The sequence below is a fragment of the Chlorocebus sabaeus genome, chromosome 27, assembly GCF_047675955.1.
Source record: "Chlorocebus sabaeus isolate Y175 chromosome 27, mChlSab1.0.hap1, whole genome shotgun sequence".
NCBI classification, from domain to species: domain Eukaryota; kingdom Metazoa; phylum Chordata; class Mammalia; order Primates; family Cercopithecidae; genus Chlorocebus; species Chlorocebus sabaeus.
In genome coordinates this window covers 26,101,492-26,115,834 of record NC_132930.1, presented here as the reverse complement: position 1 = coordinate 26,115,834, position 14,343 = coordinate 26,101,492, and the positions used below count along the sequence as shown (strand labels likewise).

Sequence of the window (14,343 nt, the reverse complement as noted above, 5' to 3'; positions counted from 1 at the left end):
CCCACTTGTCCTCAGTTTCAGGTACCTGAGGTCAACCATGGTCCAAACATGTTCTCCCTAAAACTTCAAAAATAAATAATTTATAAATTTTAAATTGCATGCTGTTCTGAGTCGTGTGGTGAAATCTTGCACTATTCCCCTCCATCCCACCTGGGATGTGAATCACCCCTTCATCCAGGGTATCCACGATGTCTATGTGGCCCACTCGCTAGTCACTTAGGAGCTGATTTGGCTATCAGATTTAAAAAACAACAGCATATATAGGGTTTCATACTATCTGTGGTTTCAGGCATCCACTGAGGGTCTTGAAACATGCCTCCCTTGGATAAGTGGGGGAGCCTAGTGCAAACACACACGTGTGTGTTCACAGATGCCAGAGCAAGAAGCATATACATACACACGCATACACACACACAGAGAGAGAGAGAGAGATTAACTTGTGAGTGGGACTGGGTTGTGGAGGAAATAGAGGTGGTGACTTTTACTTCTACATTTTTCCACTTTGAACTGTTTACATTTAACCATTTCTAAAGAAACAGCATGTGAAAATCTCTTTATATCTTAATTCAGGGAACAGGAAAGTGGCCGAACAGGGCAGCCTAACACTTACGATCATCTCTCGGTACTTCTTCTTGAGTGACTGGTGGCGCTCCCGGAGCTGATTGGCCATGAGTTTGTACTGGTCTCTTTCCTGTTGACAGGTGTCCAGCTCCTTGGAGAGGATCAGCAGGGCTTCCTTCTTGCTCTCCAGCTTCCTCTTACACACCAGGTACTACAAAGCAAAAAATCCAGGCAACAGGTTAAAAACATCCATGGGCCTCCATTTAACACACAACGTACTTCACACACCCTGTGGAGAATTTTTGCTATTCTCATTTTTAGAGCTCATATGCCCAGAGAAATATTTTTCAGCAAATGACATGTACATAAAGGTTTCGACAGTGCTAACATGCAGTGCCCTCACGACAGAACCCAAACCTTGGACAATAAGTCAAAAACCAGAACGTTTCAAAGAGTTGCATAAACGGGTAAACAGGTAGACAATTGGACCCCAATTTTGTTCAAAAAGGATTTATATATCCAGGTAAGATTATGTACAATTTTATTAAGATATTTAATACAAATTTTATTAAAATGTTACTAACGATAATCTCTTGGTGGTCAAATTATTCACCCAGGTTTTAAAACTTTTCTTGATGCTTTTCTGTGTTTTCTAAGTTTCCAGAGTAAACCTATATGGTTTTTTGTTTGTTTGCTTGTTTGTTTTTTGAGATGGAGTCTTGCTCTGTCATCCAGGCTGGAGTGCGGTGACATGATCTCGGCTTACTGCAACCTCCACCTCCTGGGTTCAAGCAATTCTCCCACCTCAGCCTCCCAAGTAGCCGGGCCTACAGATGCGTACCACCATGCCCGGCTAATTTTTGTATTTTTAGTAGAGACAGCCAGGCTCTGTTGGCCAGGCTGGTCTTGAATTCGTAACCTCAGATGATCTGCCCACCTTGGCCTTACAAAGTACTGGGATTACAGGCATGAGCCACCACACCTGGTCCATATAGTTTTTCTTGTTAAAAAAAAAAAAAAGCCCAAAAAAGTTAGTAAAAATAATTGAACCATAAATCATTGCAATAGATTGCAACTGCCCACCAAACCCAGCAGCTATTTTCTTACTTGCAAATTTGTCCACTAACATGGCCCTGATGATGTGTTTAACTTTTCCTGTGATTCAGACGCAGGCACTCCCCATCCAGAGACCAATCTTAGAAGCTAAGTATTTTAGCCCCATTTTGAATCCTCCCAAAACAGATGAGTACACCTGGTTGGAACTCTTGCCTCAGAGTGATGTGGCATCCTTCCTTCTGCTCACTCTCCTGCACCGCAAACCACCCTTACCTACGTCTGACCCACCATACTGGCCAGCGTGGGCCCAAATAGGACACTTCACTTTTCATTGGATATACTGCACCGTCTGGTATTATTCACATATGTGAAATGTGGCACTAAATACCTTTTGAATTTGCCCCGTAAAAGACCAAATTCAGAGCATTCATGAAAACAATTTATAGTTTCATTATACACTCTGACATGAGTACTTTGTCATTATGGACGCGCACACAAAGCGGAGCGAGAATCAGCACTCCCATTCCACTAGAGTCAATGCTCTTTTATGGACAAAAAGCATTACTCATATATAGTGCTTGCTCGGAACTGACTTTGTTAAGTTCAATTTCAAATAAATGAAAGAGGGAAAAAGAGAGTTTTGTACATTTGCACAATTTTTTTTTCCTTAAAAAAAAAAAAAAAAAGTAATTGCTTAGCTTCAAAAACAAAGGGGAAAGAAAAGGCAATTCTGAGACGGATTTGAGTTCTAAAAAAGGACACTTCCACCTTGGATGAATTTTATTCCTGGCAGTAATGAGGTTGGAATCCTGCCTTAAAATGTCTTGGATTTTGAGACGTTGACATCGTCTTCATGGAGGCAAAATGGTTCTGTTGTCACTGTGATTTCTCAAGAGTAAAATCCCCAATGAGTAAATATCAGAGGAGAGTGGCTCAGAAACCCAAACTGCAGTGTCCTCAGGGACGTATTGAGATTTCACAGGAAAAACACTATTTACACACAATGTAACACATCTGCCCTTGTTCCTCCAGTTCTTTTCCCGTAATCAGCACCCTTGGTTGTCAGCACTGCGAGTATCGGTGACCCAGAGACAGTCACCTTTATCCCTTCAATTTATCAGATTCAAACCTGAGGCCCCAGAGACACTCCTGCCTTCCAATTTAGCGGAGAAAAATCCTCATGCACGGAGACACTGGAAGCTGCAGTAGGTAAGTTCCGTGGGAACACCCCGCCTGTTGAAGGGTAACAGGTAAGGGCCACTGCTGACTGTCAAAGTGGAAATTCAAGTTCCTTGACCTTGAACAGTCTCTGTTAGGGTCTAAGAGAAAAGCTATTTCACTCACAAAGCACGGTCCAGATAAGGCCATGAAAGCCGGGAAGGGTAGTAAAATGCCTCCCTTGCTTCTGGGTCTGAAGTGCCTGGTAGAAAACAGGCACAGGGGCCTCTGCTGAGACCAATTGGCCTGGGATTTGAAGAGGAAAAGTTCTGTAGGTCCCAACAATTTTACTCCATGTTATTTATTTTTATCAGCAGGACAAACCTGAGGCTGAAGCCTCATTTGTAAAGTAGCTCGAAGCAGAGCTCTGGCTGAAGGTGAGACACCTCCCCTGTAGTTCTGCCGCACCCTGGCACGACAGTCTTTGGCATCTATAAGGAACCCTAGAAAACACTGCTCTCTGCCAGGCACAGTGGCTCACACCTGTAATCTCAGCACTTCAGGAGGCCGTGGTGGGCAGAACACCTGAGGTCAGGAGCTCAAGACCAGCCTGGCCAAGATGGCAAAATCCCCTCTCTACTGAAAATACAAAATTAGCCGAGTGTGGTAGCGGGTGCCTATAGTCCCAGGCTAGTCAGGAGGCTGAGGCAGGAGAATCACTTGAACCTGGGAGGCAGAGGTTGCAGTGAGCCGAGATCACACCACTGCACTCCAGCTGGGCAAAAAGAGTGAAACTCTGTCTCAAAAAAAAAAAAAAAAAGAAATTAGCTGGGCATGGTGGCAGGTGCCTGTAATCCCAGCTACCTGGGAGGCTGAGGCAGGATAATCACTTGAACTCGGGAGATGGAGGTTGCAGTGAGCCAAGATCATGTCACTGCACTGCAGCCTGGGTGATAGCATGAGACTCCATCTCAAAAAAAAAAAAGAAAAAGAAAAAGAAAACACTGCTCTCTATCACCTGGGATGCTTGTTTTTTTTTTTTTTTTTTTTTTTTTTTTTTTTTTTTTTTTTTTTTTTTGAGACGGAGTCTTGCTCAGTCGCCCAGGCTGGAGTGCAGTGGTGCGATCTTGGCTCACAGCAAGCTCCGCCTCCTGGGTTCTCGCCATTCCCCTGCCTCAGCCTCCCAAGTAGCTGGGACTACAGGTGCCCGCCACTACGCCCGGCTAGTTTTTTGTATTTTTAGTAGAGACGGGGTTTCACCGTGTTAGCCAGGATGGTCTGGATCTCCTGACCTCGTGATCCGCCCATCTCGGCCTCCCAAAGTGCTGGGATTACAGGCGTGAGCCACCGCGCCCAGCAAGGGATGCTTGTTAAAATGCAGATTCCTGGGCTTCAGCCCAGGCCCACTAAATCAGAATCTCTGGTGCCTGGCTCAGGAATGTGCATTCTTAGCCCATGGTCCAGATGATTCTTATCCAGTCCACACTTTAAAAACTCAGGCTCTGGAAGCTTCAAGCTGCACAGTGTCTGAAAAGTTAGAACCAACTAAAATGGTCTGGAGGGACTGAGAGGCCACAGTTAGCCCACGAGTTCAGGGGCGAGGAACAGTCTCAGAGCCATTCCGGTGAGCGTCTGTGCCAGCCACCTTTTGCAGCTTTTGGGATTCTAGACAAGTACAAACATGGACTGCATTTTACTGCTTCTAGCCAAAAATCTTATACAGTCATGTAGCACATAACAACACTTTAGTCAATGGCACACTGCATATATGATAGTGGTCCTACCATAGAAAGGTGATGGTACCTTTTTTATGTTTAGATACATTTAGATACACAAATACATATCATTGTGTTACAATTGCCTTGTATTCAGTACAGGAACGTGCTGTATACGTTTGCAGCCTGGGAGCAATAGGCTATACCACATAGGCTAGGTGTGTAGTCGGCTGTGCCATCTAGGTTTGTGTAAGTACACTCTATGATGCTCACACAATGATGAAATCGCCTAGTGGCACACTTCTCAGAAGGCATCCCTGTCGTTAAGAGACGCACAATTGTATATGCATGTCTCATCAAAACAACAACAGAAAACTCTGGGAAGTGGGGAGAAGGGAGTGTTGGAGAATGAGATGAAATTTCTTGGTCTCATTCTAAAAAAGTAAAAGTGTATTCCCTGTAAGGACAGCTGTTAAAATGTCCCATTTCTTATCCCTGTGATTGGAAACAAACAACAAAAAAACTGGAGAGAAAAAGGTCATGAAGATCCTTCTTGGTGGGCAGCTTTGAACAATCACCAACTATAAGGCTGAGGCATTAGAAGGAACCCAAATTAGAATGGAAAACCAGACAAGCTAAGTCACTGTGCTTGGGCTGTTTAGGCTCCCAGAGGAGGATCAGTGACTATAGAGAGCAGATCCCGCGATGGGCTCATCATGAACTGCAGGTACCTTGGGAAAGACATAAAACACAAGGACCAAAAGAACGCACACTCCCCGGGCCTCATTTCCACACTTGGAAGATGAGGGGGTTCCCAGGGCACTCTCCACCTTGAGGAACTCACGATTTCAACACCACTGTCGAATATCACTGGATGTGAAGAGTGCAGGGGAAAGCACGGGGTAAGGGCTCCAGTCCAGAAGGTACGATTCACTTTGAGCACCCAGAACTTGCTTTCTCTGCCTTGTCTAAGACAGAGCTGGCTCAATGACTTCCAAAGACCGTCTGCGGCCAGAGTATTTCCAGAATCTCTGGACAGTCACTTGGTGGGACAGGGTGCTGGGACTGAAACTGCGTTTGCAGCAGCAATTTATAATCGAGTGAGAAAACGTCAAACATCTATTGAGTCAATATTCATGGCTCTTGCTATTATTTCTAGTTCTCCTTTCCTTCCAGGCATGTGGCAGGACTGTCCATCCCCACTGCTTTTGGCTAAAGCAGAAACACAGAACCTGCTTTGCCTGATAAAATGGGATTGGAAAGGATGTGAGTTGCTTCAGGAGGAAGGCACTTGAGAGAGGAGGTGAGAATTGCTGGGTTTTCTCCTCCCCTGCAGCAACAATGGTGGAAGCACAGGTCACTATGGGGCTGCCACAGGATAACAGAGCTCGGAGGGGCAAGCACAGCAGACAACTGCCTGGAGAGCCATTTGGGTCCACAGAGAACTTTGTGTGATCCAGAAAAAAAATGATTGATGTGTCAAAGTACTGAGATTTGAGGGTTTGTTACTGAAGCATAACTTAACCCATCCTGACTCACAGTGTCTGTATCAAAGAACGGGACTGTCTGGGGTGGAGAGAGGTTATACCTGCCCCTGGGCTGTGTGTCCACTGAGTCGCCACACTGAGGACGAGGGTTCATGTGATCACTATCAGTAGTGCTATTGATGACAAAAAGCAAGGTTTTGTAACACACGCTTTACCTGCATAATCTCCTTTAATCCTCAGGACAATGCAATGAAGTTACTGTGCTATCATCTGCATTTTATAAATGAGGAAGTGAGGCTTAAATGAAAGTGTTTGCATAATGTGCCAAGGGACTGCGAAGCCAGAATTGGAACCCAGCTCATTATAGAGCTAAGCCTGTGGAACCCCAGCTCCTGACACACTAAACATTCTGTGCCCCACCCCCCAAAATCAGAATATTCATGGAGTTGGTTACCACATCTAGTTGGTATTCCTAGTACAAGGAAACAAAGAAAGAGACATTTTGAATTTGGCTACTTTTCTGGACCTAGAACAAATAGTAATAAAGGTTTTATTGATTCAAACAACTTTTTCTAAAACTAGTGGGTCTGCCACTTATTTCCTCAGATGCAAAGCCTGAAGGAAGATGGAAAAAAAAATGTTTAAAAATCCACAAGCCTCACTATTCTCTCCTTTTCATGAGGGAGCCAAGTGCAAACAGTAAGATTTCCATTCACTTCTAAGAAATGGGACAAACTAAAGGGCCTCAGAATGGAACTAGAAGGTTCTTTTCTCAAAAGCAATTTGATCGCAACAGGAGTTTTCTGTAAGCTATAGCTGGCCTCATTATTCAGTCAAATATTTTCTGGGTGCCTTCTATGTGCTGGGCACTGAGCTAAGTATTGGGACCCTCATGAGATAAATGATATCATTGGATTTTGATGAGGGAAGGCATGATACCTGGATAACAAAACGTTATTTCCTGCTATCTGGAATTCTGAAGGTTCTGAAAACTGAAAATGTGTTTCTATCTTGTTAGTGACCTAAGCTGACGTGAGGGTGTCTGTGGCCTTTATCCCACGGAGTGTGAATATTCATGTATTTGCTGAAGAAAAATCAATGTGTTTGATCCCTGGCTGCTGCCTGAGACTCTGCTGGGGATGACATATAATACACAGTGTGTGTACTGCATTTCGTTTCAGATTCCCAAAACTCCTGCATGAGAAACACATCTGGGCTCCAAGGACTTCAGATATGGAATCTTTTATTGGAAAGTCACCCTTACAAATCTCTACAGTCTCGATGATGAATGTGTGAATAAAATCAAATCTTTCTCCAACAGTAATTGCCCAAATAGCTAAGTATTCATTAGATTTCTACTTCCTCACATAGGCCAAAAAAAACTGTAAGTGCATTAAATGCAGTAAATCTTCAAGCTTCCATATGCTCACGTGCCTGTTCCCCCAGCCTCCTAACTTCCTTGCCCTTTAGAGTCAGCACTGAATGCTGGAGCTGGGATAAACCTCACAGATAACCCAAGTGACTTGCCCAGTTGTAAAGAACAAGGCTCCTTACTTCCAGCATATTCCATGACAGTGTTTTCCAAATTGTGGGTCATGATACATTAGTTGCAATCCTTGTTTTCTTTTAAAAAAAAAAAAAAAAAAAAAAAAAAGATACAGAACAGAGCAGAAAATATCAGGGTGTATGCCCTGTAGTAAGGGTAATTATTGTTTCCTGAAGCTTTTCTATTTGAAAAGTCTATAGGAATAAACACACACATATGCCTATTTTCACATATTTCTTATGAGCTGACATTTTAAAAGTCTGAGAACCACTGTTCTCTAATAAGCCACTCTGGACACTTATCCATTCACTCAACAAATATCTGGTGAAAGGAACGAAGAGAGGCACAGGTGGGTGGGGGTGGGGCAGGGAGGAAAGCTTGAGAAATGATGTTCGATGTGAATTTTGAGAGGTGAGTGGGTGTAAAAGGCACCTGAATAGAGACCATTCTGCCATGGAAATCATTCAGTTGTTCTCTGGGATTGAGTCACAGCTCTGAGGATTTAATCCCTGCTCTGCCCACCACCTGCTGCCCCCTACATTGAGGTTATTGTGAGCTTGAAAGGAAATGTGCTACGCTAAAGGCTTTGTAAACTCAAAAAAGATTGAACACATGACTTTTAGAGCATTTAAAGCATCCAGAACACTTTCACAGACACGCTCCCATTTGACAGTCAACACTCTATGACAGGTGGGACAAGAACTGCTTTCCCCATTTTATGGGCAAAATAGCTGAGATTCAGAGAGGTTAGCAGCTTTCCTAGAGATAAGTAACTAACAACTGTCAGCTCAAACCAGAACTTTCCATTACACATTCCAGGTTCTTTTTACTATTCTGTATTGGCACCAAATTAGTTATATAGTGGTTCAACACATTACCTGTGTTGAGCAAAACAGCATTTTCAACAAGTCACTCCATAGAGGTAACTGCATAGCTCAGAGGAATACATTGTAACTCATTTCCAGGTCCTGTTTGGACGAGAGGCAGCTCTCCTGGGGCCCTAAATCGAATTCCACAGGGAATGGCTGAGGTCCAAGAGGCCACCTATAGATTTAACAGTGTCAACAACAAACTGCATGTACAACAGTGGTCCCGTAAGATTATGCAGCCATATTTTTACTGCACCTTTTCTATATTTAGATATCTTTAAATACACAAACACTTACCACTGTGTTACAATTGCCTAGAGTATTCAGTACAGGCACACGCTGTACAGGTTTGTAGCCCAGAAGTAACAAGCCATACCACGTAGCCTGGGGGTGGAGCGGACTATACCATCTAGGTTTGTGTCAGTACACTCTAGGACGGTCGCACAATGATGACACGGTGTAACAAAGCATTTCTCAGGACATATCCCTGTCATTAAGCAATGCATGGGCACAGATAATAATAGATGGTAATAAGTAGCAGATTATCATTCACTAATAGTGGCTACCTACAGTACACTAAATGCTATAAAAGAGACGACACAAAACTCCCAAAAAGAGAGAAAAGCAGCTTAGACTAATGGTTGGGAACATGGCAGGAGGAGCCAAAAATGCCTGAGTTCAAATCTTGACTTTGTCACTCACTAGCGACATGACCAATTACCTAGCCACTCTGTGCCTCGGTTTCTCCATTTTTAAATGAAGATATTTATAGCCTCTTCAGAGGGTTGGTATGAGAATTAAGAGTGAGTATATGTCAAACATTTAAAACCGTGTGTTGTATGCGTGTTAATGATTATTACTACTATTGTTATCATGGAGGACAGAGTGATCACAGCTTAGCAAAGAAGGTGCTCAAGGAGTTGGAGGACAATGTGGTATTTGAAATGGATCAGGAGGGAGAGGTAGAGGGATACATCTTGGTTGGGGATAGATGGAGTTGTGACAAGTGGCAGTGACAGGGAAAATGTTACTCCTGGCTGGGAAACAGCCATAGCAAAGCACAAAGGTGAGAGGCCAGAAGATGTGTGGTCAGAACAGTGAGCCACACCCTGGGCTGGCTGCAGTGGAGGGTGGGAGTACAAGTGTGAGAGATAAAGTCAGAAAGACAGATGGGTGGCCAGGTCAGAAAGGGCCTGGATGTGGTGCTGAGGAGTTCAGATTGTATTCTTTCAGCAATCAGGAGCCCCGAGGGGCTCTGAATGGGGGAGTGTCATTAAGAATCATCTCAGGAAGAAACTTTCATCCTGTGGTGTAAATTATATCGGACAGTACAGTGTGGGTGGAATGTGTTGCCAAGCTTCAGAAGAGAAGAGAAAGTGATTGTGGGTCAGGACCCACTCTACAGATACACCTTTGGATCCTGCAGTTTGATCTGAGCTGTCAGTCCTACAGAGAACACACTGGCTTTGCTGTTTCTTAATGCAGTCTGTGATCACGGTGTCTAATGCAGTTTTGTTACACAGGGTGCTCCCCAGGCAACCAGACTCATGCGTGGTTTCAGCCTCTGCTGTGACAGCTGGTGCCAGAATCACATCAGTGGGTGAGTGGGTCACATGGTTGCCCAAACACACTCCAAAGTGCCAACTTAAGCAGGGAAAAACAGGGAAATACCCCACTTTCTGGTCACTAGGAGGGGCCAAGAGACACACACTTTATTCTCCTAATGCCTCCACTTTCGCTCTTCAGTCAAGTCGAAACTCTGCTGGTCAAGTTCATGTGTAGAGTAGGGACCACCGACATTTGCTCTCCTTCCCAGCTAAGGAAGGTTTCAGTTTGTTTTCAGAAGAGGGGACAGAGAAATGAAATTAGTATTTTTTTGAATATCTACTATGTGCCACGCACTCTTAGGAGTAAGAAGATGACCTTCATTTGATTATAACAGTAACAGTAGCAGCCACTATCCAGTGAGCACTAGTATTTTCCAAACTGCTAAATGTTCTACTTGAAACATCATATTTAATCTATATGGCCACTATGAAATAGGTTGTAAGATTAGTCCCATTTTACAGAGAAGGACACAGAACCTCAAACAGGTAAATTTATCCTTCATCACAAAGGTAGTAAGTGGAAGAGCCAGACTGTTACCTGGGTATATCAATTAGGATTCTTTGGTGTAAGCAACAGTAACTGACACTCTAACAAAGGAATATATTGGAAGGATACTGGCCCTTATAGACTTGGCAAGAGAATGCAGAACTAGACTTAGACACAGGTGGGCAGCAAGGCAAATCTGGGCAAAGGAGACGGGAACCAGGAACCACCAATCACCAGGTCTTGTTGCAGGAAAGGTTGAATCAGAGGTTGCCAAATGGGATGAACTGGACTCTGCTACATTTCAATCTCTTTGTCTCTCTGTTCAAGGATGTCTCCAATAGCCTAAAGCAGATTATGGGGAGCCTTTGCCTAGGCACCTGTCCACAGTTGTTAATGTACACAGACTGTATCCAATGGTAATGCCCTCCACTTGGAAGTGCTATTGAGAAAAAGCAATGAATTCTGGGAAGTGAGAAAACAACAAATGTGCACCGCACCAACCTGGGGAGAATCCATGCTACTGAGTTTACTTCTCAACCTTGCTAAGGCTCCCCTTCTTGTGGTTTTTGAATAAAGATTGAAAAAGAAATGGTGATCATGTAATAATAATTCTTTTACTTTAATCTCTAAGTCTCTATTAATCATACACAGAAACACAGGAGTGCATAGGAGCTGCAGGAACACTCAGGGCGAGGCTCACGTGGCTGCCCTTGGGTACACACCTACCAGCTGGAGTAAGGAAGAAACCACCTGGTATATACTAACGCCAAATATACTAGGTAATCAGTGACACGCGAATGGAATAAGCTCAGTAAAATATGCCCAGTTTTGAGTGTGAATACTAGATATCATAAAATATTTTTATTATTCTCTCAAAAATAAATTTCTCTGGAATTGCATTTCCATTACATTTTTAAAGCAGAGCTCACAACTCATTTGTCGATGTTAATTCATGCCCACACACAAACACCATGAAGGTAGCCCTGTGCTCATCATCCTAAGAGCCCAAACTATTGGCCATTGAGGGGCTTTTATCTACCCGTTTACTGTTATCTGCATTAAAGCAAATCATAATTGCTACAACAAAGATCAAAAGATCATAATAATTAAATGGCTATCTGACATACTACATTACTATTTGGGTGCTTTATAGTCAGATAAATGAGAGATGAAGGTAGCTGGGGTGTAGTGCGGGGGGGCGGGGGAGGGTAGGGGGTGGGGATGGGGTGGAGTCACCTCTCACCAAACAAAGACTCCTGTTCCTTCAAGATTTTTACTAATGGGATCAGGCTAGCTCTCATTAGCCACTGCAAGGGCATGCCTGCGAATCCAGACAGGCTTCTCAGCAGATGATAAACAGACATGGCCAAAGGGTTCATGTTCAGGAATAATTTAGAAACTTCTCAACTGCAGACTCATTCTTTCTGCAGAGGTACCTCCTCCCCGATCACCCTCTACTCATAACTGCACTCGCCTTCCCCTCTTCTCCATCCCCCATCCAGCAATACCTCACTTCCCACCCAACAAACGGCTCCAGGTGAAGAGCATTCGACAATCAACCTCCTTTCCCCAGCCTCCAACAAGCCGCCCCTCCATGCCTGGAACCTCTGTTTTGCTCTGCCCTGTGATCTCTGGCAGGGATCATCACAACAGCCTTCTGGTTTCCCTACTTGTCTAGGCTGGGTACCCGTCCTTTGGAGGATGTAAATTAGGGCTTGCCACTCTTTAAAAAAAAAAAAAAAAAACTCTGAAGTTAAGGAGATTCGCAAACAGGAGCCTTTCAGTATCTGGCTGCAACGCACCTCTCCTACTTCATCATCAGCTCTTCTATTCCTGCCCTCCACGTTCCTGTTCAGCCCACCTACGGCTGCCCCCACGCTCAAGCTTCTTCACCTCTCTCTTTTTCTACACTGTCCTACGCCCTGCTCCCGAGTCCCTGTCTGGGACGCTTCTGCCATGCCCCCAGGCAGAGTGAGAGCCATGCAGCACTGTGAGTATACTTAGAGTAGCACTCACACACCCTGTATCACAGCACCTGCCCACCTGCCCACTTGTCTGACTGAGCCCTCTTTGCAGCCAGGGCCCATCTTATTCATCTTTGCACCTCCAGAGCCAGGTACAGCTCCTGGCCCGCAATGTGTGGTGAATACATATTTGAGAAATAAATTTCAGTTCCCACCAAGCTGAATATATACATACATATAAAGATAGATAGATTTTACATATTTTAGTCAGATAGCCATCAATTTATTATGATGCCTAAATGTCTAAATCTCATTTAGCATCATGCTTTGGGGAAAAAAGAATATCCAGTTACACAAACTGAGTGTGTATGGAGAGGATGCGGGACAGTTCCTATAGAATCATCAAAACGACATTTGTATGTTGACCTCGTTTTTATTGCTTAAAAGGACCACTTCCCTGCCATTACAGGGGTATACTACACTCCATTCAGCACCTTCGTTCTTAAAAGTCTTGCAGATTCACCAACCCCAGATAGGCATTCAGAACTGCCACTTGAAGATACACGTACATTTAACCTCTCCAGACATGGATTTGGGTATCTATGGAGTACAATGCCCTGTGGGGCTAGTCACATGCTGATGTTCATTTTGCTGAAGTTCTCCAGCCTGCGGCAATCCCTAAGCCGTGCAACATTAACACGCTCACATCTTGGGTGTGAGCCTTTCCTGTCCACGCCGATCCTCTGTCCTCCAATTGTAAGACTCCCTGGGCATTTCCACAGCCTTTTCTAAATCTGTATTCACCTCTGTAATTTTTAGATAACATTTCAGCAATTTCAAGTTCATAGCTTAATGATTCTAATGCCATTCTCTAAGAAGGAAGACTTCTTTTTTTTTTTTATGATCTATCTTTCTCAGACTCACCATTCCCCTCTCCGGTATTACTTTTGACAGGCAAACTTTGATTATTTGAATGCCCCAGGGGATGTGCTGAAATTTAAGTGAGATTTCAGGTAATTGGAAGAGTTTATAATGTGAACTATAGTAGCTGGGGGGTATGTGAAATTCACTGACAGTCTTGGCTAACCGAAGTTTTGAATAACGAAGGTTTGCCTGAATATCTATTTCAATTCTTTCACTTCTCTTACTTCTCCTTTCCTCCCTCTCACCATCTTCTCAGTCTCTGCATTCTCCACTGACTATACACCTGTCCTTTGCAAGCCTATAAAGATGAGAAGGAAACACATGGAAAAAAGATTGGCTTTTTTCTTGTTGGCCATAAATGGACTAAGAAACTCACTTGCTGAAGATAGCATCTGTTTCTAAAAATCATTGCTTGCCTAGAGTGAATTTGCTGTCCCCAGTGCTAGGCTGATCCGACCTTGCCTCAGGCCGAGATGCTGCCAGTGCACCTTGCAGCTCTGGTTTGTTTCAGAGATCATGTATGTATTCAGGATGAAGCACTAAAATTATCCATGCATCTGAAACCCTCTCTTTGCCATCCAGGTTGCCAGGGGCCTGAGATCTGTCGGATACAGGTGGCAGGCGGCTTGCATCACCAGCCCTCACGTACTGCAGTTACACATTATGGCATATAACTGTCACATACGTAATGTAACGATAGATTCACTGGTTACTTCATTATAGAATAATAATTCAATTCAGTTGCAGAGGGCTTTCCTTGTGGGCTTTGTAGCAGTAAAAAGTCAGCAAAGCATGTACAATATTTTGGTCCGACTGACTTTAAAAGCTGTAAAACTGCTGTGGTTCATTTTATCTATCTCAAGAGAAATTCTTAAAAAAAAGCCCCTAACACCCCTACTCCTGATGAGGCCCAGTGCACTTTTGCATATTATCAGCTGTTAACTTCTTAGACCTGTTCCCGAACCCTGG

The 14,343-nt window shown here is 43.8% G+C and overlaps 1 protein-coding gene across 7 annotated transcripts in view; it reads right to left on the bottom strand.

Moving 5' to 3' along the window:
* The window catches only part of CCDC149 (coiled-coil domain containing 149), a 108,296-nt gene that overhangs the window by 70,952 nt on the left and 23,001 nt on the right, over window positions 1–14,343 (bottom strand). For all 7 annotated transcript variants that reach the window (XM_008017737.3, XM_008017738.3, XM_038008645.2 and 4 more), the window contains one exon: window positions 611–772. In XM_008017737.3, coding sequence (XP_008015928.3) covers window positions 611–772 — 162 coding nt within the window. The remainder of the gene's footprint in view (window positions 1–610; window positions 773–14,343) is intronic.